The sequence below is a fragment of the Patagioenas fasciata genome, chromosome 1, assembly GCF_037038585.1.
Source record: "Patagioenas fasciata isolate bPatFas1 chromosome 1, bPatFas1.hap1, whole genome shotgun sequence".
NCBI lineage: Eukaryota > Metazoa > Chordata > Aves > Columbiformes > Columbidae > Patagioenas > Patagioenas fasciata.
In genome coordinates, this window is record NC_092520.1 from 198,880,034 (window position 1) to 198,896,052 (window position 16,019).

General features: G+C 44.7%; 1 protein-coding gene across 1 annotated transcript in view; it reads left to right on the forward strand.

The window, feature by feature from the left end:
- Nucleotides 1–16,019, forward strand: part of CELSR1 (cadherin EGF LAG seven-pass G-type receptor 1) — a 170,086-nt gene that overhangs the window by 112,771 nt on the left and 41,296 nt on the right. The window contains exons 6-9 of the mRNA XM_065840132.2: nt 7,895–8,052; nt 9,158–9,321; nt 10,746–10,871; nt 15,733–15,899. Of these exons, the coding sequence (XP_065696204.2) occupies nt 7,895–8,052; nt 9,158–9,321; nt 10,746–10,871; nt 15,733–15,899 (615 nt within the window). The remainder of the gene's footprint in view (nt 1–7,894; nt 8,053–9,157; nt 9,322–10,745; nt 10,872–15,732; nt 15,900–16,019) is intronic.

Sequence of the window (16,019 nt, forward strand, 5' to 3'; positions counted from 1 at the left end):
AAAGGGAGAAGTGTTTACTCAGCTGGGAGAGGAGGACACATGAAGGAGAACAAGGATGTTCTTCCAGCATCCTTCACGTGCTCTCCTCTTCCAGTTCTCCAAGGATTCTGGAAGAGCATCCTTCTTGGTGCAAGGGAGGGAGACAGCCAAGTAGGCAGAAAAAGGGTTCAGAGGGCAGGGAGAAGATGCACCAGCCGTGGGGGCAGATCAGAGGGGAGGAGGGGGCTGCAGCGGGTGGACGAGAGGACCCGCAACACCACAACACTGTGGTGAGTGGGGTCTCCCATGTGGAAAACTGGATGTCGTCTTGAATGGGCATGGTCTCCCAACAACCAGAACGGGTCCTTGCCGTATCACTGATTCAGCATCAAAGAGCTGAGAAGCATCTGGGAATAAAAATTTGAGGATAGAATTTCCATTTGCAAGCAGGGAAACCTCATTCTTCTCATCAGCACTACAGCAGCCCTTGCCAAAATTAGTCAAATCCAAGACTATACCCTTTGCAGGAGCTGGATGATATTTGTGAAGATTCTAGTCATGCTGTGTGGAGGGAAGGAACATGTCTGGATGCCATGTGTGTGTGAGTGTGTAGCCGTGGCTTTTCACAGCCTTGCCACGCCATTGCCGCATCGTGGGACAGGAGGATGCTCCCTGTCTCTGCCCTACCACCGAAAGACCAGCAGCAGTTCGGGCAGCACTGGTCACCTGTGCCAGGTCCCATACCTGTGCCAAAAGCCCCTGCTTTGAAAATCAAAGCTTAGCCTCTGGATGCAGCCGTGAAGGAGATAACAAATCAGGCTAGTAAAACTCGCTCGACTTTGTGGCCCAGCCTGGATCCTGCCATTGGTGTTTCAGGGAGTTTGTCTAGGAAAAGGAACTGGTCTGGTGGCTTTTTAGGATTTGCATTTTTGTCTCACCGATGGGAAACATTTTGCTTTTCCTTTTCACTGTCACAGGATCTCGTGTTCTTGGACAGGCTCGAGCCAAGTTTCCATAAAGAAATGCCATTAAAATATTCATGGAATAAAGGGGATACATACATCAAAGGAGTAAGGGGTTTATGTGAAAAGATTTGTCCTGCCTTTCCCTGGTGACTAATCAAGGTTCTCAGTTCTTCACACCACCTTATTTTAAAGGTGCTCTGGAAAGCTGTAGGGGGAAACTTGAAAAAGCAGAGATTAACATTAATGGTTTCTCTTAATGTAGCCTAATTTGGAGTTTCCTGATTGATCAGAACGGTCTGTGAGTTCATGCCACGGTGCTACGCTTTGCCAGCATTTCCTGGTCTCTCTCCCAGGGAATGCAAGTGTGGTGTTTTCCTCGTTTGTTTTTTCCTGTTTATTTATTGATTTTCTTTGTGGGGACCGGGCTCTGACCGCTTGCCAGGGAGACCCCCGCCGCTGCGGGCCCTTAATGAGCTTTTTGACCAATGAAGCAGCACAGCATCGCCTGGGAATCGGAGGGGGTTTCTCCCTTCTGCGCGTTAGCTCGCAGAGCAGGGGCCGGCGGGTTAACGAAGGAGCCGGGCGACTGGCCGGCTGCCTAATGAGCCGCAGGGAGCCGGCGAGGGGGGACCCCGGCGGCGCCCAGAGCCCCAGCAGTGGCCTCCAGCCCGATCCAGTGCCAGTTGGTCCATTTTTTCCCATTTTTACTGTAGCTGAAAGCGCTAGGAAGCAAAAAGCTCCAAAGTGTGTGGACATGAGGCATTTTTCCACCAAGCACTTTTTGGGGGTGGTGGGATCTGAACCAGTGCATTAACAGTGCTGAAGAGTGTTTTTCTTGTATTAAAAACAACTAGGAAACAGATTCTTTTTAACCTTTAACCACTCCAAACAGTCATTAAATCATTAGCTACTGATTAACAAAAACAGAAGGGTAACTTATTGTCCAGTGAAGAAACTCTTGGAAACACTGAAAGGCTGGCACTGACATCAGGATGGCTTTTCTTTTTATACATTTGCACTTATTAAAAAGCCAAACAAGCCAAGCTCTACGTATTAAGCCATGCTGCCCAAAGCATTTTGCTAAAAGACCAGCTTTCTAAAGTAGACATATTTTTAATGTGTACAGTGAGCTGAGCAAATGCAGTATTCACAATTTGCAATGTTATTATCTGTCCCCCAAGAAAACAGGTCTCCTCGTGCCGAGCATAAAGAGATGGGTTGTGTCTCATTTGCCCGGGTTGCCGGTTTGTGTTCACAAAGGCTTGGCCACGCTTACAGTCTGGTGCTCAATCAGCTCCTCAGCTCCTTCAAAAGACTCAGCGGGGTGGCTGCAGCAGGCGAAGCCTCCGGGACGAGGTTCGGGCTGGAGAGAGCAGCTTTCGTTTCGAGTTCAGGGAATTTCCATGAAGTTAGAACACTCTTTCCTGGCCACCCAAAACCATTCTCCCTCTTTCCATCTGTGCGAAAAGTCAAGTGGCAGTTTTTTATCTAAGAATGGAAGTTGAGGTGCTTCTGGTGGAGATGTTTGTGGGACCTTTGGGAAAGCCCCGTTGTCTTGCGGTTTAACTAATAAAACGGTGAGATCCAGGAATCTGAGTGTCATCAGTGTTGCTGGTTGACTGAACAAACATTTGCACTTTGTAGTGTTACTATTACATGTACAGTATCTAGTCCAGTTTAATCCAAAATAAGTCTACTAAAGATTGGACTATTTACTTAAACTTCTCCAGCAATTTTGCATCATGGTTTTTGAAAAGAGTAGTGTTTATAATGTAAAAATATAACAGCTAAGTATTTGAGACAAAGCTTCTATTGTCCATTAATCTGTCTGTCTTTTCCATTCACTGTTCATCATCAGACCATCCGTGTCTTTAATAAGTAACTGTGTGGGCTCTCACAGTTTAAATATTTACTTTAAAATAATAGAGGATCCAAATGAAACTGAGATACATGAGAATATCTGTGTCTGATGTTTTAAGTGGAATTGGAGTAGATTTGCACAGTAGATTTGCAAACTATAAACAGATGTGTTTTGATGACCTTCTCTCCTCTATCTGGTCTGCATTTAGAAAACACTAGTTCACAGATCAAGCTTCTCAGGGTTTTACATGCGTCTGGGAGAATCTACATGTGTTTCTTGCTGCTGAACTTGTGGGGAGAAGTCCAAACACTTCATTGCTCCATACTTGGGTTTCTTGAAAATCAGATTTGGCATCGGTAGTAAAATAGCTTTGTCCTGGCATTCTCTGACTGCAACCTCGGAAAGTCACTGCAGGTGGCCAAAGGGAGACACAGGCACCGTAGCGGCTCGAGAAGGTCACTCCTCCAGATCACCGCTGAGGACAGTCAATGAGTCTCACTTTTAACTCTGCCGTGGTCAGAAAGGCAGCTGCAGTTTTCAAAAGACATCCTGGGAGATTGTTGTTCCTGCAGCCCCAGTCTGTCTGTGACTCTGGGTGAGGGAAGACACCAGGGACTAGCCCAGAATTTGAGATTGTCCACCCATACATCAGAACCACTAATCTTCTTCATGAAAGCTTGAAGAGGCAAAGTTAAGTTTCATGATATTGTGTACAATTTTATGCACTAATTAATGGCATTACTTGAGGAACATGAATGTGGTTTGCCTTGTTTCACAGTTAGAGGGAAGAGTAGGTGGTTTCTACTCTCACATGTGGGTCCTGAGTCGGGGCTGCTTCTTTATCTTCTCCAGGTAACTCTGGGATTATATCAGAGAAACATAAGGGCCAGTACAATGAACACAATGTACTTTAATGTGGGATGCACAGAACATTTGAAGAATCATTATGTGATGGTGATAACACACTGAAACACTTGGGGCTGCTTTTTTTTCCTGTTTCTTTGAGTCCAGGACGAATCCACTTCTTTTGTAGTTTGTTTAAGGGATACCAAGTTCTCTCGACAGCACTGTTTAGTACCTTTTTTTGCTACTCACTTTTCTTGTTACTCACAGTATATGGTTTTTGAAGTTTGAGTTCCAACTTCTTTCTGGATGAGCACTAAGTAAAAAGGCAGCCTTTAGGGTTAGGGCAGCACAAGGTAAATTTTCAGCCCCATAAGCAGGAACTCAGTTGCATGACTTGCATTACCATTAATGGGGGTCCTGCTGGTAAATTCCTGTACACCACATTGAACATTTACTCATGAGTGCAGAATTGGCACAGCTAATGAAACTTGCCTTTCGGGTAGCATGGTGTTTCAGGAGATGGGTCTGACAGGCAGAAAGGACTGCTAAGTACCCAGATGAAAGTCTGGCTTTTAACTCCTTGAATGTATTTCCAGAAAATAATAGTGTGAATTAATGCTGGTTAGTGTTAGCTGTTCCTACTGTTAGGGATCAGTCTTGCTCCAGTAGGATTCCACAGAAGCAAAGATGAAACATAAATGTGTGTGCTACCATGCAGTGGTGGCAATTCGCTTTCTTGTGTATTTTCCAAGTACTACTTACTGTTACTTATTTTCCTTTGAGTGCAGGCCAGTCCTGTTGCTACCACCAGCTTCTGTAATCACAAACATACTATGTTCTTTTTTATCATTTTCACCCCTGTTACTTTCCCAAAGATGACCTCTCCTATGGCATAGCATCACCTGCTGATTTCCAGCCTACATTCCTCATGGGTATCTTATCCTGAGTTGTCCCTGTGCTGTGTCCATTGCAGTGATAGCATCTTCTCATTTCCAAAGCTCTTCCTTAGCCTTTACTTTGCTAGGCTAAGCACAGCGAGTGCTTTTTGTCTGTTTGATAAGGTAAGCTTTCCGTTGCCCTGGCTGCAGTTCTGTGCATCTGCTCTAGTCGGAAGTTATTTTTAATAAATGAAATCAAAATTGTCCACAATATTCTATCCTGGTCAGTGTCATAAAATTTCCTTCCTACCGATCTTCACACCAACCCATTGTTGTATTGCCTTTGTTATATTTTAATCACACTGTGGTTCATAATAGTTTTCTAGTCAATTAATATAGTTTATTTTTGGTTGTTTTTCTTCATTTATAGCTGATGATCTTTGAGCCTGCAATAGGAATTCTTGTCGTTAGACCCCAAGTTTAATGTTCACTGATTAATTCTCTTTCTAAGACTCAGGTATTCAAAGTGATTCTTTTTTTAATGCATAAGACTCTAAATATCTTTTGTGTCAACAGGAAACTATATTTAGTAGTAACCTAAATATTAAATGAATAGAATTAGTTTCATCATTCAATTCTGAAGGAGGTCCTAACTTGGGCTCCCTCTGTTTCAGTCTTTTATTTATTTCACATTGTTTCAGTTATATGGTATTCCCTGTGCTAGATGCTGAGAAGATGAGTAGTGTAGTACTTCCCACATATAAGAGAAAAAAGAGCCCATGTCACATTAAATCACTCAGAGAATCTTTCTTTGCTTTCCCAGCAGCATATTCTTCCATTTTGGGAAGAGCCTGTTCTGTCAAATGAGCATTTTGACATGATCAGAAAATCACAGTGTGCTTCAACTAAGGGTGGTTTGAACTGTCCATAGGTCTCTTTGTACACTGGAACATTCCATTTCCTCTTCACCAGCTTATGGTTCTGTGTGGTCACCAGAGCTGAAGAGATGCCAGAGGTCTGTACTGCAATGACCGGTCAACATCTAGAGAAACACTGATTTCTATGTTAAGTAAAAGTTGGCAGGGAGAAAAAAGTCACTTTGCTGCTGCAACTAGTTGACTGTGAAGGAGCAGCTGCAAACTGCTGAGTCTCATCGGGTTGCAATCTTGATTAACGTTGGGCAGATCCCCCCTGCTGCGAGAATAAATACCCTGCCTTTGTCAGGGCTCCCATGTAGGAAACAATAGGTTATTTCAGTGAAGCACAAAAACATAAATGTTCATCGAATCATTCCTCCAAAGAGAAAGAAGTAGAACTCAGAATGTAAACATTTTAATTTTGGAAAGGAAGGTCTACCTGTTGCTCGGTTAATTTTCTATGTATTTTTTAATTTACTTGGAAAGGCTGCTCACTAACATTGTCGTCATTGCATACAATAACATTTCCAGCACTGCAAACGTGCATGCTTCCTGGCAAAGTCCAGGGAGTGTCGGAAAAAATAAAATCTGCCTTAATATCACTCAAGAGAGGTCAAAACCTTATACTGTTTAACTGCCAAACTATGTGATCGCATTAGTTCTTGGTAGAGGAAGTGGAAAATACTTTCCAACTGGAATTGACACCAGGAAACATCTTTTGAAAATGTTTTAAATGTTGGGATAATTACCCTTAGAAATAAATCTATCTCTTTACACATAATGAAAGTGGCTTTAGGTATTTTAACAAATTCATGTGTGTATAAGTGAAACAGAAAGAATAGACATTTACCCCCTTACTGCTTCCTTGTTTGCTGTACAAATAAGGGGTTTCAGTACATTGTTGAGCAATACATGTTTTAAAGCGAGTGTACAGCAAACTACAGACTGATGCCCAGCCATCCTCTGTTTTCATGCAGTTACAACTATTGTTGATCAACACATCATAAAAGTATTTCTTGGCTTTCGGTGGTGCCCCGTGTCTGGTCAGATCCTGGTGACTTCCCTCCTGCGAGGTGTCCTTTTGCCCACAGAGGAACAGCAGCAGAGCCAGGGCAGTTCAGCTCATCACTTCTCTGGTACCCATAAAGTCCTCAGAGATCCTGCACCAGTGGTAGATTAGGACTCTGTAGCTCTCTACAAACACCAAGCATGGAAAACTGTTTTCTTCAAAAATCTGCTAGTTCTTCACTGAGACTGCTATGCTGCTGTTTATATGTGCACCCTTTTTTAACCGTTATGATGCACTTCTCCACTGGAGGAATCTGTTGAGTTTCTGCATGGCAGATACCATCTCCTGAAGTCACACTGGTGTACATCTCATGGGTTATTAAATTAGTGGAGATGAAAGATGTGTTTGTGGTGGAGGCACAGAAATTTGGTGTTTGGATTCCTGGTGGTCCCGTCGAAATCACTGGATTTCCTTGGTGCTTGAAGTGAGGAGAATGACAACTGCTGGTGGGGTGATGGGCAGAGCGGGCCAGTAGCAGTGGAGCTGTGAAGCTGAATGTGGCAACTCCAGTTTTGTGGCACCAGGGCACCTTGTGACTGGGTGGTCAGGAGTCTCCTACTGCCTGGGTGAAGCTGGAGGTGGGGAAAGACGGAGCATTTATTGCTGCTCTAAAACACACTTTCTTCCCATCTTCTGTGCACCACCTACGGTGTCAGTCTGCATGCCTGGACCAAAGTGGCTGCATGAGCAAGCTCAGATCCATCCATCATTTCTGATTGTCCAACTCTATGGGTCACTGATCTCTATTCTTCCATGACTTAGAAACTGGGGGTTTCTCAGCCAGCTCAGCAATGGGCAGTGCTTTTCTGTGTACTTCATCTTACAGCTGGAACAAGCAGTGGTCTTCATCTGACCTCCCTTCCAGTCATCAGACAGCATTTATAGGAACGTGGGCTCTGTTTCTGGTGGCCCTGACAGTACCCCCATCAGAGTGAACTTGATTTAAGCCTTTAGCCTCACTTGTGCTATTACGTAATTTTATAGTTTTCTGTCTTTGGGCAGAAACAATATTAAAATCGAAGTGACGTTATTCACTTGAGGTGAAGAGTTGCAAAATGAGCAGAATTTATTAGCTTGCTGTGCAGAAGTAAGAAAAAATCTGTTTGAAGTGATTTGGGCTGAAGTGGTTCAGTAGCAGGAGAGACAAAAGCCACTTCTGCCCATGCCGTGTAACCCACTGTGTGTGTGTGGACTCTCCCTGCAGTCATCCACTGGGGTTTTTTCTTGCTTAGATGTTGTCGTCAACTTAATTTCTGCTATTTTGTTTACATGTCCGGTTTTGGAGGGTAGGAAGAAGCATTCCGTTGAGCTGGCTAAACTAGCATTTAAATCCCATGTGTGTGTAGCATTGTATGACTTGTGTCATGTGTTTCTTGAAGCCCAACATTGGGCGATTAGGAATTCCTCATGGGCCTTCAGGAGAGAAGGTGGCCGTGGTGACCGTGGACGACTGTGACACAGCAGTGGCCGTGCGCTTTGGGAGCCTCATTGGAAACTACACCTGTGCTGCCCAGGGGACTCAGACCGGCTCGAAGAAGTAAGGATTCCCTGTATTTGCATTTTCCACTCATTCTCTTCTTCCAGGGGGGAGAATCAACAGTATGTGATTAACCACTAAGTAAATTAAGTTGGAGAAGCAGACATGATTTAACAAGGAAAAGTGACAAAGTTTAGTTTGGTGGATGGAATTCGTTGGAGGCTTCTGCAACGGTCAGCACACTGAGTGGAATGCACAGTTTCATGTAGATACAGATGTGTGCCCAAGTTACTTGTAAAATGCAAAACAAACAAACAGAAATGACCCAGGGGTCAGTGTGAATGGCCCCCAAAAAGCATCTAGTCAATATGAAAATGTAGAGAGAAGGGCAAATGTTAGACTTCATTAATGAAGGGGATGGCTGAAGAGCTTATTACTTCCATCATTTAACAGTCCAGTCTTAAAAGGAGGTAGAAATAAAGGAGGTACAGAAAAGGCCATTGAAAAATCATTAGGTATTAAAAAAAAAAGCTTGCCTGTGAGGAAGACCAAAAAGATTAGTACTGTTGAGTGTAAAGAGGAGATGGACCGCAGGCAACAAAGCAGAAAGACCATTGAGATGCACATACTGCTCTAAAATCCCAAGCGAAGGCGGGGGATCGTAAAAACTAGGGTTAATTCAAACTGACCAAATTATCTACTTTCCAGACACTGTGGAGTCACTCAGTGGAAGCTGCATGCACCAAACATTATTAAGACAAAGACCTTCAGAGGATTTAAAAGGGGTTTGCACTGCATATAGTTAAACCGTTATACCAAAATCTACAGCATCTCAGCCCTGTGCTGAGGAGCATAAGGCAGCCCCTGAGTGATGGGAGTCAGAAAGAAGTTGCTGTGGCTGCACATTTTCCCATAACTTTCATTTTCTTCTTATATTGGCCATGTTAGGGACAGGTCATTGGTTTCTGGATGTGTATGACAAGTCCTAAGTTAAAACAGTGTTCCTGGAAGGTACTTTGGTTACAAACTCTGGAAGTGCTGATGTAGCAGAGGGAAGTGCATGGCAATATGGGTAAACTAAACAGCTCAAATGTGCTTATGGAAGCAGTAAGATAAAGAACAAAACAAAACAAAGAAATGATGAGCATTTCTTTGTTTTTTTCAGATCTTTGGACCTAACTGGCCCTCTCCTCCTTGGCGGTGTCCCAAACCTGCCTGAAGATTTCCCGGTGCACAACAGACAGTTTATTGGCTCTATGAGGAACCTCTCTATCGACAGCAAGCCCATCGACATGGCGAGTTTCATCGCCAATAACGGCACCCTGCCAGGTACGAGTGACGGCCGCCTCCACAGTCAACACAAGGACGCTCTTTGAGTAGCTGTGTGTGTAACAGCACTCAGGGTGTCCAAGGGGACAGCACTGGGAGGAACCCCGAGAAAGGGCAGGAGACAGAGGGATATGAAACGTCCCCTATCCCTGTGTGGCACAGCTGAGCACAAAGCATTTGCCCGAGGGCACACCGCAGGGGCTGGAGGTGCTGCTGGGCATTGCGGTGCCACCGCGGCACTGGCACAGCTGCAGCCAGACCTGCTTGGCGCTCCCTGTTTGTTTGGGCAAGGTGAGGTTTGTGCCCATGCCAGGGGCACACCAAATAGCCTGTGGCTCAGAGCACGCTTATGGGACTAAGTGGCATGCAGAAAAGGACCACATTTGTTTAAACCTTCTGCATTGTTATGAGTTTCACCCAGTAATTTACCCCTAAATGAACTTTTCCTCTTTTTTTTTTTTTTAATTACCATTTAAATGTCACTTTGCTCTCAAAGCCAGTGGGATTAGTTGAGGAAAAATACAACATTTTTAATTACTTTTTCACAAATTATGTTTGTTCTGTAAATCAAATTCTGCAGTCCTCTAAATCTGAAACCTGCTTCATGAAGCAGCCTGTTGGAGTTTCTGATTTGGTTTCCAGTCCCTGGATCCCTATCAGAATTAGTTCTGGTGTACAAAATGTTCTCATCATGATAAAACCGGCTCTTACAGGCAGGAGTATCAAATCCCTTCCACCCTGCTGGAGGTCTGTGTAAGAGCTAAATTGCTCTTCTTAGGCATTGATCATGGATTAAGAAGGGACTCAGAGCATAAGCTTCAAATTGCTGTTTTGTCTTAGAGCCCTTTTTTAACAGCTGTGTCTCTATTTAGTTGAACACAAGTTTTTATTTTACAGAAATATACGTCAGGATGGTCATGAAGTGTTTTCTTTAGGATGGATTTTTTTTTCCTCATTTGGAAATGTGTTTCTGTATAGTTTAAAACAATGATGTAGAGTAGTGTTACTCCACTGTGTAACACTGCACATTGGTTTTCCCTGGTGAGTGTGTTTAGGTGACAGTAAGTTGCAAACAGTGGTACTGAGTCACAGAAACTGTCGATCTGCTTGTCTCCAGCAGCGTATGCCAGGGGAGGAGTATAAAAACAGGACAAACACGTAGTGTTGTTTCCCCAAAGTTTCCCCAGAGATTTGCAGCTCAGTGACTATATTTAATAGACTTTGATGGATTTGTCTTTATGAATTTGACCCTTGTTCAACTCACCTAAACTTTTGCCATACACATTTTGCTTCACTGGCTTCAAAGATATAGAAAAAAACCCCAAACCTATAATGGTCATGTCTTCTTTTTACATAAAAACTCAGATACAATCATTCTTCATCTTGTTAAAACCATGCAGAGTAACTGTTTTCATGAATTTCAGGCTGTGCAGCACAGAGAAACTATTGTGAAACCAACTGGTGCCAGAACGGTGGCACGTGCATCAACAAGTGGAACACGTACATCTGCGAGTGCCCCGTACGCTACGGAGGGAAAAACTGCGAGCAAGGTGGGATGCAAAGACCTTTTCATGTGTAGTCGTGTGCAGGTTTCATTACCCGTCATTAACATCTCATAGAACATACGTCAAACTGTGATGCTTTAAGAGATATGTAACAGGACATTTCAATTAAGGCTAATAGTCACCCACTAACTATTTGAAATAATTTTAGAGATCACCTATATAATAAATATGATAGCTGACATACTGTCACAAATAACAGGAGCTTTCATTGATTTACTTACATAAGCAAAGTACTTCCAGAGAACTTGGCAGTATTAAGTACTTTATGTATAGTAAAAATGCCTGATCTTAAGCCCCTTCAAATTAGTGGAAAGAATCCCGCTGACTTTATTGGGCTTTGGTTCAAACCAGGGATAAATGTGCAGTTTTAATCACCGCTTTCTTGGCAAGAGGGCACTCAATGCTGAGTATGAGCACTTTCAGTTTTATTGGGTTTAACTTTGATTGAACGCAATGTGCGCAGATGTGTAAAGCCTCATTAATAAAGGATGAGGAAGGAGCAGCAGGTGTGTTTTATAGGGCCTGAAGAACTTGCAGTTGGTTTGTTCCCAAGGAAGGAAGAAGTCTTCTGCATGAGGGATCACATGGGTCAGTGCAGCAGTGGGCTGCCCAGTGTAAGGTGGCTCCTCCATGTCTGCTTGAGGGTTGCTCATTTGGACCCTTCCTGGAGGCTTCCAAGAAGGAAAACCTGCCTGAACTAGGCATGGCTTTCCAAGAAATGGAAAGCAAAATTTTGGCCTCCAATCCGGTTGTGGTAGGTCTTCATTTCCATTATCCGTCCATGATGCTTAGCCCAGAACAGTTTGCAGTGTGATCAAGCATTTTGTTCTTTTGGTGTGTTTATTCCAAATCGGACATTGTTGATTACTCTCAGCAGGGCATGGATTCTGGAATAGCAGATCTCCCAGCTGAGGTGCACACATCGCAGTGATTTGCAAGCCACTTAAACCTCACTCTGGGCCAGATCCAGGTGGTGGCAACTGCTCTCCCCTTGCATGAGAAGCAGCCGCTTGGGAGGAGAGGACACATAGCTAAGTTTCTAGCTTGGAAATAAGGGTCTGCAGGGTGAGGGAGTGGGGAAAGGAATGATGGAGGCCTCTTCTCACGTGCCATCTCATGCAGAGCCCAGAGCTGCCATTACTGCCCCTAGCAAGGTACCCGCTTTCTATAACAGCTCCTCAAATATTTTGAGCTCTCCAGGTTTGTATGAAGATCTAATTTTTCCATGCGTCTCATGTCAAGTATCTTTGTCAGTAAAGCTCTGGTGTTTTCTTCATGATAGGCAGGTCTCAGTGGTGCAAACCCACCACATGTCTCCCAAGAGTGTGCCAGGGCCCAGCTCTGGTGTAACTTGTGCTGGGGTAAATGGGGAGTAGTGCTATTTCATGCAAAGACAATCCTTCCCTCTGTCTTTATCTTAGCTTTGAATTTTGATCAAATCTGTGTTTTACTCACCGTTTTCTTTTCCCAAACTCAAGACCAAAACATGAAGTTTGGAACTTAGAAAATCCCCTCAAAACTACCCAGTAGCCATCATTTTAAGTTCAAGTAATACAAGTGACGACAATCACAGCGTCACTGTCCTCCCAGCTCAGCACTCTGCTGTGCCCCCAGTGCTGTGCATTCCTGCATGTGTCCTTTGTCATTCAGTAACTCTGTGCTTCTGCTGATGCTTTAATTTCTTTTTTTTTTTTTTTTATAGTTTGAGGGCAGCAGGCCACTTGCTTCTTTGATTATATTTGTGGGGCAAAATGTCCCTAAGGAAAAATTGCAAGCCAAGATATTAATTAATTTTTCTGACACGTGACCAAAGATTTCAGAAGCCTGAAGCTGAAGTTAGGAGGAATCACTGATATACAATACTCCTGGCTTTCACTTATTTCACTCATTTGAGTGCTCAGATAATAGCACTAGCTATTATTAGGCAGGTGTTTTTTAAAAAGTCTTGGCTAGAATATTTGCATTCTTGTGTTAGAGTGATTGGCTGATGCATTTCTTCAATCCCTTTGGTAGTGCTGGATCTGCTTCAGGCTCACAGAGGACAAAGACATTGGCTGGTTAAAAATCCAACTTTTTTTATGACCCGCTCTTCAGAAATTCTGGTATCTGGTCTGCACTTGTGAGGATGGGGTGTTTTACCTTCACCACTCTCCTAGAACCTGCTGACTCACCTCCTGGCAGCTCCCATCTCCCTCTGATGACAAAAAGAAAGGAGATAAAATAAGGGAAAAATGAGTTTAACCTTTGTTGTAGTATAATTATTTTAAAAATTGAGATATTGCAATGCTGTGCAGAAGGTCGAGCATCTGTGCACCAAAACATAAGCTGTCACACGTCCTACACCCAAACTGCAGGTGACATCCCGGTGTTGGCAGTGTCCCCAGGCCCTCTGTCTCCACAGTGAATAGCCCTCATGTATTTCTGATGGCTTTTTAAATGTAGGAGTCTCTTACAAGTGTGCACAGATACACAGGCGGTGCTTCCAAGTGACAAACCCTGAGAAAACTATTAGCATGCATCACTGCATCACTGATGGCAGGGACTGCTGTGCTTGGGAGCCTGCACACTCGCCTCTGTGGTGACGGGGTGGTCAGGTCCCCTCTGGGTACATTGGATGTGGCCACCAGCCTCTTCATGGAGACCCGTAGTCCCAGGCATGGGGAAGGGCTGGGGCAAGGAGGGCGGTCAGAGCTGACTGATGGATGGGGATTTCTGTTTTACTGGCTGGGAAAGGTGCACCCTGGCCCCGGGGAAGGGAGGGGAGTTGGGAGCAGGTGTGGCAAGGGAATGGTATTTGCAAGCACCGAAAGTCACCACTGGTGAGAAAAGAAGGTGGCTAATTGCCAGGCCAGTCCAGTTCTCCCAGGAGCCCAGCCGAAACACTTGCAAACAGCGTTCCCAGCCTCCAACAGGTGGGAAGCCGCAAGGTTTGCATCCTGGCTCTGCTCTCCAGCGGCAGGAGGACTTAAAAGTCTCAACAACTGTCTAGAAAACCACTAGCAAAGAAATTGGAAGTTGAGGTCGTTGTGAAGGTCGGCATGGTAGAGGAGGAAGGAGAGGGCTGATTTTTGCACACGTGGAGCAGGAGGAAATGATCCTGCTCAACCCTAATGTCCTGGTTACTTTTATATTGATGTGGTGCCATGTGGGCTGATGTATTGTGCCCTGGCCCAGACAACCAGAGCTCGAGCATCAGATTAAAGTTCTAAGCAAACTGGGAACATTGAGTCTGGTGGCAAACCATTGTAAATTGCTGTCTGGGTTTCAAGAGGAGGCTAAGCTTCAGTTGTTCCACCATATTCTCCTGCTAGCATTTGTGGAGGATTGAGTGTGACTGCAAAGGGGAGATCACAGCCTGGAGCAGGAGGGAGGGGGGTTACCCTTTGGGGCTGCCTGCACCTACCCCAGGATGGGGTGGTGGGGTAACCACACCTTGGAGAAGGGCAAGTGACATCTCTGGCTTGGCTAGTGATAGTCCACTAGTCACTGCCGTCCTATTTCTCACACACAGGGAGCTGAAGAGCTTGCGCTTTCTTCCAGCTTCTGCTCTCCTCCCCCCACAGCCTTTCCCTTTATAGAGACCAGCAAGGCAGACATACCAGAATTTGGGGTTTGGGGTTTTTCATCCAAAAAATGCAACTTCACATCAACCTGGTTCCACCTTCTGCTGTGATGTCATCCCTTTACTGTTTTCTGAGGACTTGCTATTTTATAGTAACACGTATGCATTTGTACGTACGTGATCTCTTCTGCTACAAGAAAATCCAGAAGAGTCAGCAGGTATGGCAGTGTGGAGCAGAAGGGGAAGGAGACTGTGAAGCCCTGCCACCTCACTGACCATCCACATGAGGAGATGCAAGGCTGGGGTCAATCTGTAGTGGTTGTTGTACTGAGTCTCTAAGGCGTGCTTCCACTTTCAGAAGGCTGCCGTGAACTTCACCAGCACGCCCTTGAGGACATCAGACAGGGGCTGACTGCAGGTCCTGCTACAAGGTGCCACATGTGGTGGAGGTGGCATATGAGGTGTTGCAAGTAGCACAGAGCTCCTGCAGGTTAATTTGTGCTTCTAATCAGTGGAACCAACTAATCCGTGGTATTGTAGCTCTTGTTACCTGAGGTAACTACTTTAAAAGTCCAAAGGGTGAGTGTTCCCCTATTTTCCATCAGCAAAGAGCTTTCCATTGAAGGCTGTCATCAGTTTCTCCCTGTAGGAGCTCTGTTTGTGCAAGGTTAGAGAGGAGGGCAACTCTTCAGCTGTGTCCTTCAGATATTTAAGACAGGTGATTAAGGCAATTCCACACAAGCTTTCTCTCTGTGAACAGGCTGCGTAGCTGAGACAGCTGAATAATCTGGCCCTGGAGTATTTATAATTAATTAATATTTCCTGTTGCCTCCCAGCCTTTTCCTCTCTGTTTAATCTGTTAATTAGAAGCAGGGTAATCACAGGTATGTTGCAAACATCTGCAGCAAGTGTTGCCATCGTACTTCCTCCTCTGTCCACCCACTCATCAGCAGAATGGTATCAGCAGAGATCCTGAGCTCACCTTTCTAGGAACATCTCAGCTGTGTAACGCCACAGCAGTGTGGGGCTGCTGCCCGTGGGAGCAGGCACTGAGACAAGCTACCTGCCCCACAAGCACTGCTTGTGAACTTAGAGCGTTATCAGCTGCTTCACAGTAACTCCCCTAGACTGGCTCTTACTCCACAGTAGATTGAAAATAGCTCAGTGGAAGAAGGTCTGGCTACCTTGTGCCATCACCGTGGCATAGTATCATTGCTCCTCTTCTCCTCTTAACCTTAGTCCTGAAGGATATCAACTGTTTCTCTCCCGTCTTTTGATTTACAGCAATGCCCTCTCCTCAGCGTTTCAGTGGTGAAAGCATCATCATTTGGAGTGACCTTGACATTACCATCTCTGTGCCGTGGTACATTGGGCTGATGTTCAGAACCCGGAAAGTCAATGGCATGTTGATGCAAGCCAATGCTGGGTCTGCATCCAAGATCAACATTCAGGTAAAAACGTGGCTACCTTTGGTTAGAAAATAATTGAGAAATTCTCCCTCAGCAGTGGATATGGCCACATGAACTACATAGCCTCATCCCCCCAGCTAAATGTACATCAATAGATACAAA